Here is a 19511-nt window from a genome sequence, read left to right on the forward strand (position 1 = left end):
TGGACACAAAGGCCCTCCCACATCACTGGCTGTGTACTGCCAATGTTATTGACTGCAGTTCTGCCCTCGGGGGGGCTGTTAGACCTCTGTTAGCGTGGGTTCAGCCGCACTGTTCCATTATAACCAAACACCAACCCTTTTTCAGTTTCAGTTTTTTTCTCCACACTCTTCTTGCCCGACAAACCTTATTTAGAAACCGCTTGTATCGCTCATTAGGAGCGCAATGACAGCAGTGACGGATAATGGTCATTGGGTGACCCTTGACCCACTAACTCGTGCCGCTAATGCACATTTATACGGTGCTATCCGGGGGTCAAAGTCGCAAAGTGTCGGGGGCCGTCACTCATAGGAGCCGACGGTGTGATTGGCTGACGGGTTCTTCAGCTTGTGAGATTCACCGCCTGCAAAACAAAAGACACGCTGTCTTTCAAAAGCGAACATGGAGAGGTGAATAGAAGCCCGGCACTGGGTCAACTGAGGGTCTGCTGGAGTCTGCTTTGCGAGATGGACTACAGGGACCGGAGGCTTTAATAGTAGGCTTTAATCCCTGGGTTTTTCTGCCTGAAGCCACTGGGTCTGACGGCACACTCTGGCCCTCCCGCTGGGAGAGTGCTAACAAGACAGCGGCCGCCGCCCACACCTCTTAAAGAAAACACGCAGCACAGCTTTCACGCCTTCTCTAAAAGGCCGTCAAGGACCAACGGGGGGGCCGTCACTGGCTCGTTTGTGTGTGAATGGGGAGGGGGGGAGGGGAAGGGTGGGGGGACTGCTCATCTCAATACAAGTCGGGCTCATCTGGGCGTCAATAGGAGACAGAGGGGGGGGTGGGGTGGGGGGGGATGTTCAGGGGGTCCAGTGGGGGTCACTACATTCCATGACACATCCAAAATGCCTGTTGTAGAAGTACAGGCGTGCAGGGCCGCTTATCAAACTTGACCTTGCAGCACAACTGTAATAACAGAGGACCTCCTGTCCGGTGTCCAAACCCCTCGCTCCCTCGGCCACAGAGGAAGGGGTCCGGGAGGATGGGTGTGAATACTAGGGTACATACTTTATCACGCTTTTTTCCAGGGGATTGGTTTTTTCATGCTGGCGGTCAATCTCGGCTCCTGCTCCCGGGTGGGATGGACCCCCACCTGAAGAAACCTCCACCTCTTTTAATTACCTGCACGGTCGTTAAGACGGCTGAGAGCGCATTGAAAGCCCCGGTGCAGCTCCTTCACTCGGAGGAAGAGCGGGGAGCGAGTGTTCGTAGAAGGTGAGGGGAGGAGGAAGAGACAGAGAGAGAGTGACAGAGAGAGGGGAAAGCACTCCACAAGGTGCCACCACTCTCATAATCACCCTCTTCATGATAACTCGCCGTAGAGATACGGCCCTGGGTGGCGTTCTCTTCTTCAGAGAAAAGCTTTTCCCGGTACTTACATAAATGGAATTTGTTCAGGTGGCTTTTTTTTTTTATATCTTCGTACCACCGGGGCTAATATGCCTCTCAGCTGCACTTTCCATTCCAAGAGCCAGCCCATAATAATCCCGGAGTGCTCCACAGGCTCTCAGCCCCCTGCTGGGCCATGTCTCCCCCCCCCCAGCCTCAGATTGCTCTCTCTCTGATTTGTGTGCGGGGCCCCGATCCTGTCGAAACAGGCCCTTGTCTCGTATGAAACACGCCTCCACCATTTCACAATAAGCTACAAGCCTGTACCTCTCACCTACATGTCTTGAACCAGCCCACTCAAGTGCATAGGTTTTGGGCTGGAGATGCACTGAAGTGACTGAAGTGACTGAAGTGATGGTGTAAAGCAGAGAGAAAAAAAAAGAAAAAAAATCTAAAACAATCAACGTCTAAATTCCTTCGGAGCATTGCCAAGTCATACGTCTGTATCGATTACACCCAGACGGAGAGATTATGGGCTTGGGCAGTCAGGGATATGTGCTCATAGCACTATATTTCAGCGCAGTTTGGTGTGAGTGTGTGTGCGTGGCTGTGCGCCGGCGTGTTTTATGATCTGTTGTTAAGGTTGGGTGTCTGTCCCTCGGAGATCGATAGCCGTTCTATTAGCTCCAGCACCACAGAGGCGCTGTGTGAATCTGAGCCTCCCTTTGGGAGGCCATCGTGTCCCTTTGGTCTTTGCTTTTATTGGCCGATCTCATTCACCCAGGGCGGCCCGACGAGGGGGTCGGACCGGTGGGAGGGGCAGAGCGGCGATGGTGATGGTGGGTGGTGGTGGTGGTGGTGGTAGTGGTGGTGGTGAACGCTGTGGTGAGATCAGCCGACACACTTTGAAGTCTCAGTGAACACAATCACCAGGAACTCGCAGATAACATCAATGCTGCAAATAAGCCGCAGGCATTTTTATATCTGTAGTTACGCCGGAGACTCCGGCGCTGCGGGGCTCAGAGGAAAAAATGTTAAGCCCCAAGGTGTCTGGTCGGCGTGACATCGTCGCCCGTACTCTATACTTTCCTGTGTGTTCATGCTTCTCCTCTCTCCTCTCTCCTTGTTTCCACAGCTCGTCGGAGAAGTCCCTCCCTTGGAGATCGGCAGGTGAGGTTATGAGTCATGATGATAATCGTTTCTGTGAAGGCTCTTTCTTCAACTGTTTTGTCAACGCCACACGTGAAGCAACAGTGTGGACCACTGGGTCGCTGTGGTGGGTGTACTCTAGGGGCGGCACATCTGTGGAGTTGTAGTTCCTTTGATCACATCCTGGAGGGTCTCCAGTCCAAAAGTACGCTTCGACTCCCAATGCGGGGCGCTTCCCTCGGGTCCCCGATCGTTTCCCTGCTGGCGGTGCCTTATCTCTCTCTAGAGAGGATGAGATTCACTTCATTCATCCCACACAGGAAATGAGGAAACTCTGTTGTCAGACGGGGGACGGATTTGTCAGCGCACTGCCCTGATTAGTCTGCAGGGGATTAGCCCGCATGTGTGTCCACTTCCAGGCTCCCCAGGGGTCCTGGTAACACCTGGACTGGCAGGAACCTCCCCTCTTAGAGGGTTACCTAGCAACAGCCTGGGGCGGGGTCTATGAAGCGGAAGCCCCTTAAGCCAGAGCAGCTCCTCCCCCCTCCCCCTGTGGTGTCCATGGCACATCCAAGCTAAATCCCCCCCCCCCCGCCAAACTGCTGGGGTGATGGGAAGACTGGTTTCAAACCAGTACGCTTTGTTCCCGCCAGCACTCTCCATTCACACACGTTAACCACCTCGGGAAGATTAGTGAATATTAGTGTCGAGTCCTTGAAGTGGGTAATATCCGTGAAACATTTTACGTTGTGTTAATACTGCATTACTCCGGTTAATTTGTATTTTAAATTATGGATAACCGGCAGGCGGGGAAAACGGAGGGTGCGGTGTGTTGGAATAACATTACAGTTGTAGTACGTCTCTGGTAATCATTCCTAAACTGAACCTTTTAAACCCAATACCCAGGGATATAAATACACTTGTTTTCTTCCCCCTAATATCAACATTATTCTGCCCACTCAGACATGGGACCGAGAACATGGAGACTTCCCCCCAGACTACCTGAAATGTGTCGCGCAACAACACCAGAGGAGCCAGAATAGGCCGATAATGATGTGCATTCACTAATGTATTTCACAGCCTATTAATTCCATAACGGAGCATAGTGAAATTCGGCAGTGGTCATTAATCTATTATTGTCAAATCTGTCAAGAGAAAAGCGAGGGGGGGGGGGGGGGGTTATGGTTGTGTAATATTAATACCCCACGTTCTGTCCCTGGCTTCCTGCTCCTCACTGAAAGCGCTCCGTGTGTGTTGAAATAAGAGATGGGATGCGTGTGCACAGAGCTTGATTACCTTTGTAATTCCTATTGATTTATTGTTAGCCGGTAACATGATAGATGAGCCAGTGGAGAACTGAGGATGTGCTTGACGGAGTCAGACTCAGGACAACTTCGCCTGAGGTCTTTTGGCCTTCCGAGCCACCGTATGACTCAGCTCTTAGTATCAGGAGTGGGAGTGTTGCTGTGAGAACTTTGACTATTTTAGTTTTTGTTAATTTGTCATGCACAATGATTACAGCAGCAGTCGCTGGCAATGAAATTCTTGAGTCTCAGAATTTCATTGCTGTAATTGTTGTGCATATGACAAATAAACCATATAGAATCTTGAATTTGTTCCTTTGTCGACCTTTAGTCGATCAAACATGTTCTAACAGCGACAGGAATAAAAAGCCCAGAGCGACAGGAATAAAAAGTGTGTAAGCCCCATTTCTATCTCTCTCTCTATCCGCTTAGTGTTTGTTCTTTGTCACTTTATCCTCCTTGTCTGTTGACCACTTTGTCTCGGCTCCTCTCCGGGAGTTCATCTCCTTACTCCAGCTGGGTCAGACTGTGTATGAGTACTCAGTCGTAGCCACTGTGCGTTGGAAACTTGTAGAGTATGCAAAATATCCTCTTAATGAGGCCACTTCATCACCCTCATGCATGTTTCATGATGTTGCGCCATAATCGCTCAGACCGGCCGTCTCCTCCCAGACTCTGGCATTGTCACAGTGATCATACTGCATGGGTGTGCATTGGTGGGGGAGGCAGGCCTGGGGGGGGGGGGGCTAGAGGCAACCGGCCAGGCGTAGGGCTGAGGTCAGATCAGGGGGTGTCGGAGCACATGGGTTGGAAGGAATGAAATCGGAATGAAATCCAGGCATTAAAGGGCTAATTCCCTTTCTGATTTTGAAACATGGGCTCGCTGGTCGTTGGCGTGCAGGCAGCAGGGTCATGGAGAGGTGACATCAGTCAGGGAGCTACTAGGCTGTGTGTGGCTGTACGTGTGTGTGTACACACTCTCTCATTACCCCCATGGAATGAACAGGACGCTGATAAAACTCAATACGGGATAACGCTGTTATGAGCAACACTTTAATAACCATGGAAGTGTTTTTGTGAAATGTGATACTTTAGAAAAACAGCTCTGTCACACTGTTCTCTAAAACCTCCTCTTTTTTATGTATTTTTAGAAAACTGCTTTTTCATGTGTTGCTAACTCACGTTGTCCACTTGATTTCCCCCAGATGTCTCCACCTCCGGGGATGCCAAGTCTCGGTTGAATGACAGCTCCCAGTCGCCTAGTTACCGCATCAGGACCGAGTCAGAGCAGGTGTCCCTCTACTCCCCGGAGCAGGCTACGCTTCATGAAAGTGAGGGTCTGTTAATAACGCTCTCTTGCTCTGTTTATAGCTCGCTCTCTCTCACTCTCTCTCTCCAGTAAGTCCACATGCATTTAGGCGGTTTCTGTTTAAACACAGATAACCTCTCCCTCTCTGTCTCTCTGTCTCTCTCTCTCTCTTTCTTTCTCTTTCTCTTTCTCTCTCTCTCTTTCGCTTTCTCTCTCTTTCTCTGTCTCTCTCTCTCTGTCCTGTGGATGTGTTCATAACTCATCATTGATTTTACTGTTTATTTTCATGTCACTCTCAATATCTACTACCTTCACTTTTTATTCACATTTGCCTGTGTTAATACAACACATGCCTATTCCACTACGCTCTTTTGATGAAAATATGAATTTGTTGCCCTTCATTTAAACCAACCAAACTGTTGGATGAGGTTGTTTGGCTGGTTGGACCTTAGAGAGAGAGAAGGCTGCCATCACTCTTGGTGCTGTTTGTCATTAGTGATGTTGTCTCCCTTAAGGTCAGCTCAATTAGGAAACTAATCATGATGCCATGATTTCCCTCTTCCTTCCCACTCCCTTTTTGTGCTGCTCTTCAATTATCTCTCCCTGTCTCTGTCTTGCTCTGTCTGTCCCTGTCTCTGTCTGTCTCTCTCCCAGGGTCTACAGGTAATTCCCGGACCTCCACCCTGATGAACTCTTACGCAGACAGCGGCTACCAGGAGGCAGGCGGAGGTTACTACGGCAACCAGAAGATGGAGCTGAGGCAGCAGCACTCCTTCCCCGGCACCGGGCCCCCGGGCCCCGCCACCCTCATCCGGAACGCCAGGGCAGAGGGCCAGGTACTGGTGTACACACACACACACACACACACACACACACACACACACACACACACACACACACACACACACACACACACACACACACACACATACAGATACACACACACACACACACATACAGATACACACACACACACACATACAGATACACATAAACACACACACACACACACACACACACACACACACACACACACACACATAAACACACACACATAAACACACACATAAACACACACAGGGCCAGCGCTAGCCATTTTGGTGCCCTAAGCACAAATGCATTGTGGTGCCCCCCCGAAAATCATCAATCAAACATCAATTCAGTAATTGTCAGTACGTTTCTCTTTATTTCCAAAAGAACTTCTCAACATTAATGTTTTGCAAAATGTAATGTGCAAATAAAGAGAAATTAAAATCTTGATAAAAGACTACACTAATTTTGCATTAACAATAGCACCAAACATTAACATAAGTCCTGAACTAGTAGTTGATGGTTGTTGGTCAGGGCTGGGTGCTGTTGCAGAGTCTGCAGAGATTGGTGGTTGATGATGTGTGCTTGAACTGCTAGTGGATGGTTGATCATCTAAATCTTCCTCCTGGTCTTGAGGAACTCCTTGCACATATCTAAGCATTGACCCTGCATTCAGAAATACAAGAAAAAATACTCAGGGATTGTACACTGAAATACAGTTTTGCACCTTGATTCAAAAACAATATTACATATTAATTACAGGTTTATGTAAGCCAATGTGTAAATCACTGATGCATGACAACATTTAAAACTATTTTACATTTAAGACAATGATTGATGGCTCACAATATAAAAATAAATCTACATAATTTGAAAACTATGAATGTGAAGGGAGGGGGATCTACATAACTAAGATTTCTTTATTTTCTTTCAACTTGTAGTTTCACCTGCAGATGTCGCCCTGCAGATGCAAGGTTTCTCAGAATTCATGTTACCAGGAGCCATTCTCCATTCATCAACTCATTACTTTAAAGTATCATCTGTAGCATTACTTTTTCCACTACAGTACACAATTGCATACTCGTTGGTTCACAGTACACATGCATAATGTCATAACGTAGGCTACATAACAAACGCCAAATAAACGTCCTAAAATGCAGTAGACCTATATAATTAAACTTGGCTAATACTTGGCTGACGACTTCTGATGGCTAAAAGAATATAGGAGCTAACATTAGTTTGTTGACGTTAACGGTAGCTACATAACAAACGCCAAATAAACGTCCTGAAATGCAGTAGACCTATGTAAGTAAACTTGGCTAATACTTGGCTGACGACTTCTGATGGCTAAAATAATATAGAAGCTAACGTTAGTTTGTTGATGTTAACGGTAACGTTAACATTACCTGGCATGAGCATAGACATTCATACAAGGACTAAATTACAGAATTAGCCATTTTTATTTAAAACATTGTCTTACCTGCCATCGACGTGCGTGCATCATCTCGCTGTCTCTTCTTTTTTCTCTTATCCGCCCCCGACTCTTGATGCCTTTTCGAGGCCATGTCCAAACACAGGTGTCTGCCAAACTTGATGTGGGGGAGGGGGGCACCAAGGGGAGAGAGAGAGGGCCACACAGGAGACGCATCATTTTCTCGAGCAAATGTTACTTTTGTATTGCTATTAACACGTTTTACACATGTTCATTTTAAATATATTGCGTTATTATGATTATTATTATGATGATGATGATTTTTTACGAGACAGATTTTTTTGGTGCCCCCCCCAGACACTTGGTGCCCTACGCGCAGTGCGTGTTCTGCGTGTGCGAAGCGCCGGTACTGCACACACACACACACACACACACACACACACACACACACACACACACACACATGAACACAAATAGGCAGATATACACACACACACACACACACACACACACACACACACACACACACACAAACACAAATAGGCAGATACACACACACACACACACACACACACACACACACACACACACACACACACACACACACACACACACACACACACACACACACACACACACACACTCCCCCAGTACCCCTTCCGACAGCTGTCCAGTGAGTGACGTGCCGCGTTGCGTTGTGGCGTTGTCTCCCCAGACCCAGGCAGTGCCGGGCCGGGCCATGCGCAGGGTGTGCTCGGTGCCGTCCCGCACCCAGTCCCCGCAGTACGCCAGCGGGGTGTCCCCGTCCCGCGGCTCGATGCGGGTCACCGGAAGCAGTGGTGGCGGCGGCACGGCCTACGGCTCCCCCATCGTCACGGAGCCCAAGCCCCTCTCCAGCATCTTCTCCGCCACCCTGCCCCACCCCCAGCGCCCCCCCGCCTCCAACGCCAACGCTGGAGGAGGAGGAGGAGGAGGAGGTGGTGGTGGTGGTGGAGGAGGAGGTGGTTCTCCCTACTCCACCCAGAGGAACTCCCCTGCAGCCCTGCGACGTGTGGGCTCCTCCACCTCCCGCTCCGGGGGCAGCCGCAACACCTCCCCGTACCAGGTCTCAGGTGGAGGAGGAGGAGGAGGTGGAGGCCGCATGGGGTCTCCCCTGGTCATGACGGACGGCGTGTCCCCCCCCCTCACCAAGCAGCCCGGTCAGTCGTCGTCCTCGCCGGCCCGCGGCAGCATGACGGCGGTCCCCCAGCATTTCGGCTCCTCCACCCTCCCCCGGTCGCTGATGCAGGAGGCCCCGCCCTACGGGCCCTACGGGCCACACGACGGCCAGCCCTACGGACCCCAGGACGCACCCCCCTACGGGCCCCACGAGGGACAGTCCTACGGGCCCCAGGACCCGCCGCCCTACGGCCCCCACGAGGGACAGCCCTACGGTCCCCACGGCTACGAGATCTACGAGAGGATGAACCGGCCTGACAGCCTCACGGGTACAGGTACACGCATGCGCACACACACGCACGCGTACACACACACTCACACACATATACACATGCGTGCACACGTACGCATGCATGTATAAACATGCATACACAAATGCACATATACACACGCAAAGCGTATACGCACACACACATGCATGCACACGAACACACACACACACACATTCACCCTTGGAGACGATGCTCACTTTCGTCCCATTACGGCAGGAAAGTGTGCACAGCTCTGGTTGTCATGGTTACCAAAAGAAAATTTTAAAGCAGACGGCTGACAACATATTAGAAACTAAGTGTTGTTCACGTCCCATCACGGAATCAATTCAACCGTTTCCAGGAAACGATTTGAATTCCCCCGTTGTTCGTTTGGAGGAGGAGGAGGAGGAGGAGAAGGAAGTTTTTATAACGAGCCGAGCTGCCCACTTACTTCTTCAGGGGACACAATAGACACACAGCGGATGACAGCTTGTTTTGGTGAGCCCCGGTCGGCGAAATTTGATTGACAGATCCGTTGTTCTGTTCCTGAGGATGTGCGCGTCTGCCTGGCTCGACATGTGAAAGCGTGCCTGCGTCTCGACGTCCCCGGTCCTCGTCATTATCACCCCCTCAGAGTGGAGCCCGCATCTGGGACACACACGTTCAATGCCGTTGTAATGTGTGTATATTTATATACATTTATGTATATATATCAACTCCTGAGAAACAGAGATACAACTGGCTCCAAGAGGAGTAAAAAAAAAGAATTAGCTCCTGCAATATTTAAGTTTTCCACAGAGGAAATGTGCCAAATTTTACTCTCGCTGTCTCTCTATTTTTATTCCCTGTCACTGTTAAAATTGGTGGAGCATCGTCTCCTCTGAAACTGCTGCTGGGATTGAGATCAACTGTGAACAGGACAGGGCAGAGACAGCGCCCCCCGCCCCCCTCTCGTGGCTCGCGGCGGTGAATTTGTGTAGTAGTTAAACACTTCAGATGATTGCACTTCACTTCAGATGCTTTCTAGCTCGCAGTGTACCGAGAAGGTTCACTGATCGTCACTAGTTCACGCGCTGTTTTAAACTAGCCTCTGCCTCAGCTCTGAGATCTGTCTAGAAGTAATGGAGACAACACTTACAAGGCAAGCTGTTCTGCCGGCACAACCAACAAATAACAGAGAACGACGTATCTACTCCAAAATATCTTTAATCCTGTCAAACATCTACCAAAACGTTTTGCTGAATTTTCTTTTTTGATACTCTATTTTCATTGGAGGAATATGAAGGGATATATATATATATATATATATATATATATATAATATATGTGTATTTTTTTTAACCCCATCTTCGTAGAGTCTTCATGAATTCTGTGAAGCGTTCATGAATGCATGAACGGGTGCAGTGGTCGAGGTCAGAGGTGTCCTGCTCTGGCCCGGTCTGCGGAGTTCCATATTCCCCATGTCCATGACAGCTGAACCGCCTCAGTCTGTGCGTGTCGGCCCCAGAGCCCCCTAAGCCCCCCATTTCTATGCATCCCAGATAACAACGATCGGCTATTATGGAGTCAAGAGATTAGGGGAAAAAGAATGACACAAGTGCTGCGTCCCTCCTTTTTTAATAAGCACGTTTTTTTTTCGTCTCTTTTTTTTCCACACAAAGCGTGCAAACGGCGTCGGCGACTTAAAGTTGAGAACTCGGGGTCAGCACCCTTCAAGGGAAGGGGGGACGCTCCCCTCCGCCACCATTGTGTGCTGAACTAATTCAGTGGATTACCGCCACCGGAAGGTTAATGGAGTTCTTTCTCTTTCCTCTTTCCTGCTTCCCTTCGCCGCTGCCTGGGGATCTCTTCAGACGTCCTGGTCGATGATAATAGTCAAGGTGAACCCCATGTGCTTTTATTATCGCCGTCCCTCCTCCCCATGATGTGCTTTCCGTCCCCGGACATGATGTACCCTATGTACCAGGTTCTCTGTCTGTTTTTTGACGGGTGTGTGCGTGTGATGCCTCATCGCCATCATCATCATCATCGTCATCATCCTATGGACGTTGCCTTGCGTATTCTCCTTGCACCCTTGGGGACAATGGGGGGGGGGGGGATCTCGTCACTTCATGTGTTCTCCACCTCGGGGAACCGGTGCTACGTTCCTGCATCCGACGTGGTCTCTGCTGCCTATTTCTTCACGGGAAGACCAATCGGAAAACACATTAGAAGTGTGTTACCTGGGTATCATGTGTGCTTTGCTGCGGGGTGAATCCACAGACACACACACCACTGGTGCAGATTACACACACACTAACCCCACCCGTCTCCCTCACCACCACCATCACCAACCCCCCCCACACCATGTCTGGCGGGGTAGACACCTTTTAGTTTTTTTTGTGTGGTGGTGAGCGATGATGTCATCTGGTGGTTGCTTGCCTGGTCACATACGGCGGCTCGCTGGAGCTAGCAGGAGGGGGGGAGGGGGAGGGAGAGGAAGAGAGACAAAGCTGCTTGGAGACAGTTTGCAGGCGATGGAGCGTTCTCACAGCGGGGCGCGGGAAACATCAACTTGAGTCTCCAATCTGCTCTTCCTTCCACTGCTTCGGTCTAGTGGCGTCTCACTGCACCCTCGGTATTTCATCTAGCTAACCTATCCATATCCATATATCTATTTATCTGTCTCTTATCCAGCTCTGTCCCCTCATTTGTTACTTTTACTCTTTCTCTTTCTTTCCATCTTGCAGACTCTTTCAGTCCCGCGCAGTCACAGCAAGATAATAACACGTTCATTTAGAAGATGTTTTCATCCAAAGTGACTTAATGGTATATTCGTAGATCCACGTCATTTAGGACCGATTTTAGGGATCAGGGAATCTTCCTCTAAGACGCCCTACAGGTAGACTGCAGACACCTGTCTACTACTCCCACACACACACTCCTGAGTCGCTTCCCGTCTGCATTAACTTACGGGTGACTGACAGGCCGTCTGTCAGCGGGTGTTGATGAGTCAGGACAGGAGGAGAGTGAAGACCCCACGGTGCAGATCATTAGCATACGACGCACACGACCCCGGCTCCGCTCTCCCAAAGCCCCCAGACCTATTTTAATGGGCTCCTTTTTTGTCACCTCTCGAAATACTGTCACGCTCACACACCCTTTAGACACACACACACACACATCCCGAGACACACACACATGTCTCACAGACACCATTGTGACGTGAACTGTCATCAGCATGAAGAGTTGCCCTTTATCACTTGACCATACAATGGTAAGAAAAGGAACCAGTAGAGGGGGATGACAGATAATCTGGAGAGGAGGTCAATATGCCCTCTGTCCTTCAGACATTTGGAAGCCAAAACGATTGCAGCGAGTGAATGTGTATCATTAACATTCTCCTTAATACCCCTTCTGTCTGGGCATCATTCTGACAAGGCCAGCTAGTCCTCTCCTGGTATTGGTTCGTTGTGATTTAGAGTTGTGTTTGTTAATTGTTGTTCACGGTTGGATAAAACTGCTCCCCGTTGAAATGTTTGTTTCTCTGAGAGCAAGTGACTGAGAGAGAGACTCAGAGAGAGAGAGAGAGAGAGAGAGAGAGGGAGGGAGAAGGTGGGAGGGAGAAGGATGGAGGGAGAGAGAGGGGGAGAGAGAGAGAGACCTTTCATGCTGTGACTGTAGCCATGTGGTATTTCTCCGTGACAACTTGCAGATGTTTCTTTTTCGACTTTGGCTCTGTGTGTTGGTGGGGAGGGGTTTGGGGGATCTAGTGATTTGGCTGTCAGGCATAATGTTACTGCGTTGAACCCAAACATGTGCAACTTAACCTGTAGGCGTCCTTGAGCAAGGAGCTGAATAATTAATTTTAGTCGCTTGAAAAGCATAACAGGCTAAATGGAACATAATTGATTCAACGTTTTAATAATTAATTGTTAACATTTATATTGAGCTATCGTGAGCTTTGTGACGTGCTACAAGTGCAGGGAACCACAGCTGTTGCGTCGCCACACCTGTGTGATGGTGGGGGTGAGGGTGGGGGCTCGTTATTCGTAGTGACCCAGCTGGAGCCCTAGCAGGCTCTCACGGCTCTCCCCGACCCCAGGAGGAGCAGCCTCTGGACCCCCCACACCCCCCCAAAACCTCTCTTCCTCTTAAAACTCCTGCTGCTGCTCCTTGTTTCCCCCTCCCCGAGCACGTTTGACTGACTCACCCCCCCCCCCCCCCCCCCCGTGATAAGAATAGCTCATTATGGGGTGTTTCTGCATGGATGGCGTGGAGTTGAGCAGCTGTTGGTGAGTGGGAGCGTGCGGCTGGCCCGCAGCCCAGTAGATGCTTCTCTGCTGGGGGAAACTCGCAGCGAGCTGCCAACTGTACCACGGCGCCCGCCGGGGTTCAGGGCCGAGTGAGGGATGCGCTGATGCGAGATTGTAAACACAACAAACAGACAGCAAACACACTCGTAGAAACACGCAACAAACACACTTATAGGGACTTGCCACAAACGCACTTAAAGGAATACACAGCATACACACTAATAGGAATACACCACAAACACACTCACCACAGACACAATTATAAGAACTTGCCACAATGGCACTTACATGAATACACAACATTCACGTCTTCACTAATCTCAGCTGAGTGGTCTTGTGTGTGTGTGTGTGTGTGTGTGTGTGTGTGTGTGTGTGTGTGTGTGTGTGTGTGTGTGTGTGTGTGTGTGTGTGTGTGTGTGATAAACAAGTGTAACCTTTAATTGCGTTGATCATGTGGAATCAAGGAAGGTGGAAGAAAGTGCAGTACTAATGCAGGCATCCTCTGTCAAGCATACCACTTTCCCTGCTGGCTCCTCATGTCTTGGAGTTTAATTCCATCCACAACGTCATCGCTCTTTTCCAGTTCTTTCTGGTGGCCGTATTCATGTGGTAATGCAGAAAAAACTGATCCTCCGATTTACAGGTTTAATATCTCTGCAGATATGCAGTGCTGCAACTCTAAAAACCAGTCGCGTACTAAATAGTCAACCATTGATTTGTGTGTCCTGCTAAACGATATCAATATTAAGACATTGATTTCTATGCCGTGCTAAATAATTGTCCCACAACTTGTAGGGATGATCATTTGCACCACTTGGAGTCTGCTTCAATAAAATGACAAACAGATAATATGCACATAAAATGGTTTCAGATAACAGTGCGGTGTGGTGTGTTGATACCTGATTGTGTATTTGTTGCACGCAAAGAGCAGCAGATGTTGCCGGCGTTCACGCATTCTGTTGTGGTCCTCCATCATCTGGGACGTCGGTGAGCTGAATCCAACAGACTGGCGGCTTCCCATGCCCGTCCCTGTCCGTTGCCGCGGTGACAGGTCTGACAGGCGGAGATTTTAATTGGAGGAGTTGCATCGCTCATATCTCCCTGTCCCCGCCCGGCCCGCTTGATCGGCTCACCTGATTGGCCCTCGGCCGTGGTAAACATGCAGCTTCTGCAAGTTCACTGAGAGACAGACTTTTTATCTCCTAAGTAGAAGCTATAGGTCTTGGTGGACGCATACATTCTGAGCAGGCCAGTCTCTGTGAGCGAGCTGAACAAGTGAGGCGTTGCTCTCTCTCCGAGTTTGTTGTTTTCCCAGAAGAGCAGCGAGTAGCAGCCTCTAATAAAGAGAGCGATCATTAAGCAGAAGGAAACGAGGGCAAGAGCCGGCGACGCTGTGGTTACAAATGGCCTCGTTAGTTTTGCCCCGAATTGGACATTAGCGTTAAATAGATTCAAGTTAAGTGGTTGTTTAGGGTTAGGCTGTCAGATTCACATAAAGGTGATAAACTGCTGTTATACTTTGCGTATATAAAATGTATTCCAACAGAGCTGGCTTGTTGGATGTTATTACTCGGCCATGTGTCTCCGTTAGAGCAATGCCTTTTGGGCCTGGCTCACTGTGATGCTAATGTGGTGACACTCTGATCGATCAGGGCTCGGGGCATCGTCTGAATCCCTCACAGATGTTGTCATCATCATGCACATCACCCCAAGCACCCGTCTTTCTCACTCCTTCCAGGCGTTTCCCGGGCGCCTTCCAGAGTTGCTCTACGTAAATGAGCGACATCAAATAAGCAGGTTCTCTTCCTCCTGAGGCGAAGACACGGTCACACGACAGGACAAAGTGTTCCACGGCAGACATTGTTGTCGTTGGCCGCATGTGATTTGAATCAGAGCACACCTCACGGAATCCCATCTCGAGCAAATTCGATTTTGGTTTCCGCTTTAATATGCAGTTTGAGATTTACGGATACCATTTCTGAGGAGGCTGTGGAAACAGGGCGTAGATCCAACACATATCTGATCTCTGGCCAATGCGACCGCAGAGATCGGACTAATCACAACTGAGCCGTACGGCCTGTCATGTGATCAAGCCTCAGGCCTTTATCAAGCACTTCACAGAGTCTACAATCCGTCTATTGTTGACACCATGGTGACCTTAAAATCCATTGATCATTCAGCGACCTAACACCTCCTAACCCACCCCTCTATCCCTCCATGACCTTGCAGGCCTGCGGAGCTCCTACGCCAGTCAGATGGGCCAGGACCTCCGGTCGGCCATGTCCCCGGACCGACACATCACCCCCATCTACGAGGACCAGACCTTCCAGGGCCCCGTGTACCGAAGCCCCGGCCCGGCCCCCCAAGGCACCCTGTACAGGAGCACATCAGGTGGGTTCCCCCGGACTACACCTCTGTCCTCTGACTCCTGGTCACCAGAAGGGTTCATTAGGAACCAGGGGGCTGGTCTCCAGGGGTGTGTTCCTAAGGTTGGAATCCAAGTTGTGTGTTTCACAGACTTATGAATACAGTTGCTTAGCTTCCCGGTTGGACGATAACGAGCAGGCAAAGTAGAAAGAGTCTGTAGAAACATTACTGTTGACTGGCAGACTCAGTATTTACCTTCTGCCTTCCCTCTTTCCATCTTGCGGCAAGATACCTTACATTTCCATCACTGTGTGGATCCATACGTCTGTCTGTCTGTCTGCATTCTCCCTGGATGTCTGTCGGCCCGTTTGTCTGTGTCTGTCTGTCTGTCTGTCTGTCTGTCCTTTAGTCATTCATTCATTCCCTTCTTCCTTCAATCTGTCCTTCCTCCCCTCTCGTTCTCCTTCCTTCCCTGCGGACGCAAGCTTGTCAGCCCGACACAATGAAGTCCCATTACCTGCGTGCTGCGCTTGAATGAGATGAGGGATGAGGAAGGGTGGGTGTGTGTGTGTGTGTGTGTGTGTGTGTGTGTGTGTGTGTGTGTGTGTGTGTGTGTGTGTGTGTGTGTGTGTGTGTGTGTGTGTGTGTGTGTGTGTGTGTGTGTGTGTGTGTGTGTGTGTGTGTTGCTCTTATCCAATCTCTACCAACGTATCCGTCCACTGCAGAGCACCAGCCCAGCAACACACACATACACACACACACACTCGAAGACAATACAAATGCAAACACACTCAAGAACACGCAAAGGCACGCACACACACACTCCATTCGACCACATCCAGGACAGAAGAGATCAGCCACGCGTGATAAGTTGAGTAATAAATGAAAGTCATGTCAGTAATAAATGTGTTGATGGTGTTTGAGGGAGCTATAGATAAGCAGGGCGTTATTGTGCGTCTGCTCTGTTGCATGAGAACATCTTTGTAAAGAGTAGCTACATCATTAAAAAGAAATCCAATTTAATCCCACAGCATTCTCTGCTATGGTGTGAAATTAAATTTTAATGGTCCATTTTCCCCTACTTGCATTCAATACTTTTTTTTCTGCAAGCTTGTGTTTCCTCTCCCCTTCTTTTGTGGCGATCCGAGAGGTTTTATGTTAAATGGGAATATCGATCGAGAACTTGGAGAGGTGAAGAACAAAGTGCAAATCACACATTAACAGACTGGTGTTAGCTCTTTAACACCAGGTAACAATACAGATTTATATTTCGTATTGCTTTTCTTCTTCTCATCCCAACCCCCATCTCAGTGTGCGAGACATCTCGTTCCATCACAGAGTGTCTTTGACCTCTGGCAGATTAAGATACAACTTATCATGTTGCAGGGTGCTGCCACAAAGCATAGCGGTGCACCCGTGTGGAAAATTATAGATTCAGCCAAAAGGAACCCACGTTGACGTCTCTGCTTCTGGTGGGAGGGATTTGTGGCTCGCACATGCCCAGTTGATCTGGCCCCAGCCAAGAGTTGACCCAAAGCGTCTTCCCTCCCTGAGCGGCAGGGCTGCGGCCTGCCAGCTTGTGTGTGTGTGTGTGTGTGTGTGTGTGTGTGTGTGTGTGTGTGTATGCGCGTGTGCTTGTGCGCGTCTGTTTGTCGTACGTTGTGTGCATTTGATAGAAGTAGGTCACAACAGAACTGGAGGAGGCACAAGAGGAGAGCAAGTAGCCATGCGAGGAAGGAGCAGAGAGGGAGGGAGAGAGAGGGAGGGAGGGAGAGAGAGGGAGGGAGGGAGAGAGAGAGAGAGAGGGAGGAAGGAGCAGAGAGAAAGAGAGAGAGAAAGAGAGAGAGAAATGAGCAGAGAGAAAGAGAGAGAGATGCGTCCCGCTTCTCCTCAGACCGGACGGTGGACTTGATCTGAGAGGGCTTTGGTGTTTTCCTCTGGATTGTGTCGGTTCCCTCCTCTCTCCCCTCTCCTGGAGTGGCCCTCGGGCCCCCGCCTGGCTGTCGTGGGCCCTGAAGAAGGGGGGGGTGGTGTACGACCAGGGCTGAGGAAAGGGATCAGGCCAGCGGGTTGAGATCTCTGAGCCTCGCGTGTCGAGCAGCGGGATTCGAGCGGCGGAGCGCTGTCTCGTAAAAACCAACACGAAAGAGAACGAAAGCGGGGCCCTTTGAAGAGGGGCCGCGTACAGGAGAACCACGGGGGGCCCTCTTTATCGCCCTCCTAAAACGGTCCCAGCCGGAGGCTTGGAAGTACTTGGAAGAACAGAGCCTTTTGTTCGGGGCTGAAGTGTGTCTGAAACGGCACGTTATAGGTGTGTGTGTGTGTGTGTGTGTGTGTGTGTGTGTGTGTGTGTGTGTGTGTGTGTGTGTGTGTGTGTGTGTGTGTGTGTGTGTGTGTGTGTGTGTGTGTGTGTGTGTGTGTGTGTGTGTGTGTGTGTGTGTGTTTCTGCGTGCGTGTTCTGATTGGCTGTTCTCTTCTCGGCCCCCAGGTGTGGGCAGTCTCCAGAGGACGGCCAGCCAGCGTAGCACCATGACCTACCAGCGGAACAACTATGCCCCCACCGCCACCTACGCCGACCCCTACCGCCTGGCCCAGTACCGGCCCGGCGACGCCCCCTACGGTCGCCATGGGCCCGTCGTCATGGACGACAGCGCCACACGCTCGCCCTCCATCGACAGCATCCAGAAGGACCCCAGGTACACACGCACGCACACACACACATGCACCCGTACACTCACACACACACACGCACGCACGCAACGCATACGTGCGCACGCACGCAAACACATACACTCACGTGAACATACCACAATTTTGTGTATTCTAGTTTTGTGTTGTTTTTTGCTTTGTTTCAACTACTATTACTTACTAGTATTATTACTCTTTGTACTATAAACTATAAGGAACTATTACTATAACTCTTTGTACTATAAACCTTGAGGAACTATCAATCATTCGATAGACTGTTTTATCCAAAGCAACTGTACTGTCGAGTTAGAAAGTACAGAGACAGGTAATTTAGGAGCAGGTAGGGGTTAGATGGTACAGAGACAGATCATTAAGGAGCAGGTAGGGGTCAGACAGTACAGAGCAGGTAGGGGTCCGACATTCAAATTTGAATACCCACAGGTTAGACTGCAAACTTTTGGGGATGAACCCAGAACCATGTGGCTGGAAATCAAAAGCCATTACTACAACCAGACACTCATATCTCTACTGGAAATAACTCCATGGCCACGGCATTCAGTTCTATTGTCATGGTTTGGTGGGCCAGTAGTGATGTAAGAGGATCCACTACAGACTAGTTAGGCTGACAGGACTTCCCTGTTCTGCTGCATCAACACTGGTGTCGCCTTACTACTCAAACAGCATAGTAGGACGAGCCCACACACACACACATATACACACACACACACACACACACACACACACACACACACACACACACACACACACACACACACACACACACACACACACACACACACACACACACACACACACAAGCTGTGCGTAAGCATTAAGAGTCTGACTGACTGCTGTAGTAGATTTCTGACCTGGCACATTCAGCGTTGTGTTCACACCGTGTTCTACCAGTCCCGCCCCAAACAACAAGACTGCCCCTGAGTTGGTACGACTCAAAGGGTCCATGATAAAATGCGTCCTTGTGAAAGAAATAGGGCTGTTCCTTTGTGTCCGCTCCTCACCCGGTGGCTGAGTTTGCGTCTCGATGTTCCTAAGATAAAATATGTTGTTATTTTGCTAAATCTATTGAGTGCGGACGAAGACCCCTTTTACCAGCTCCATTTGAAGTACTTCCAACGGGAATATCATTTGGCTCCAGTGTAAGGAACTGCTCTCTCCTCATTTACATACCATGAACTTTGCAGAGCCGTCTTCCCTTTCCATTAAGCCTCTCTCTCCTGTAACCTTCTGGAGTCAGACCTTATCTCCCAAAAGTGACTAAAACCTTCTAGAGACAGACTTCACCTCTAAGAACCCAA

At 49.7% G+C, this 19511-nt stretch overlaps 1 protein-coding gene across 4 annotated transcripts in view; it reads left to right on the plus strand.

The window, feature by feature from the left end:
* The window catches only part of LOC311358446 (plakophilin-4-like), a 76604-nt gene that overhangs the window by 33999 nt on the left and 23094 nt on the right, over positions 1–19511 (plus strand). For 2 of the 4 annotated variants that reach the window (XM_084478471.1, XM_084478474.1), the window contains 6 exons: positions 2508–2542; positions 5031–5162; positions 5789–5970; positions 8092–8869; positions 15370–15531; positions 17996–18203. In XM_084478471.1, the coding sequence (XP_084334597.1) occupies positions 2508–2542; positions 5031–5162; positions 5789–5970; positions 8092–8869; positions 15370–15531; positions 17996–18203 (1497 nt within the window). The remainder of the gene's footprint in view (positions 1–2507; positions 2543–5030; positions 5163–5788; positions 5971–8091; positions 8870–15369; positions 15532–17995; positions 18204–19511) is intronic. The other 2 variants (XM_084478473.1, XM_084478472.1) reach the window with 2 other exon arrangements.

This window comes from Micromesistius poutassou (genome assembly GCF_964030765.1).
Source record: "Micromesistius poutassou genome assembly, chromosome: 14".
In the NCBI taxonomy this organism is placed as follows: Eukaryota; Metazoa; Chordata; class Actinopteri; order Gadiformes; family Gadidae; genus Micromesistius; species Micromesistius poutassou.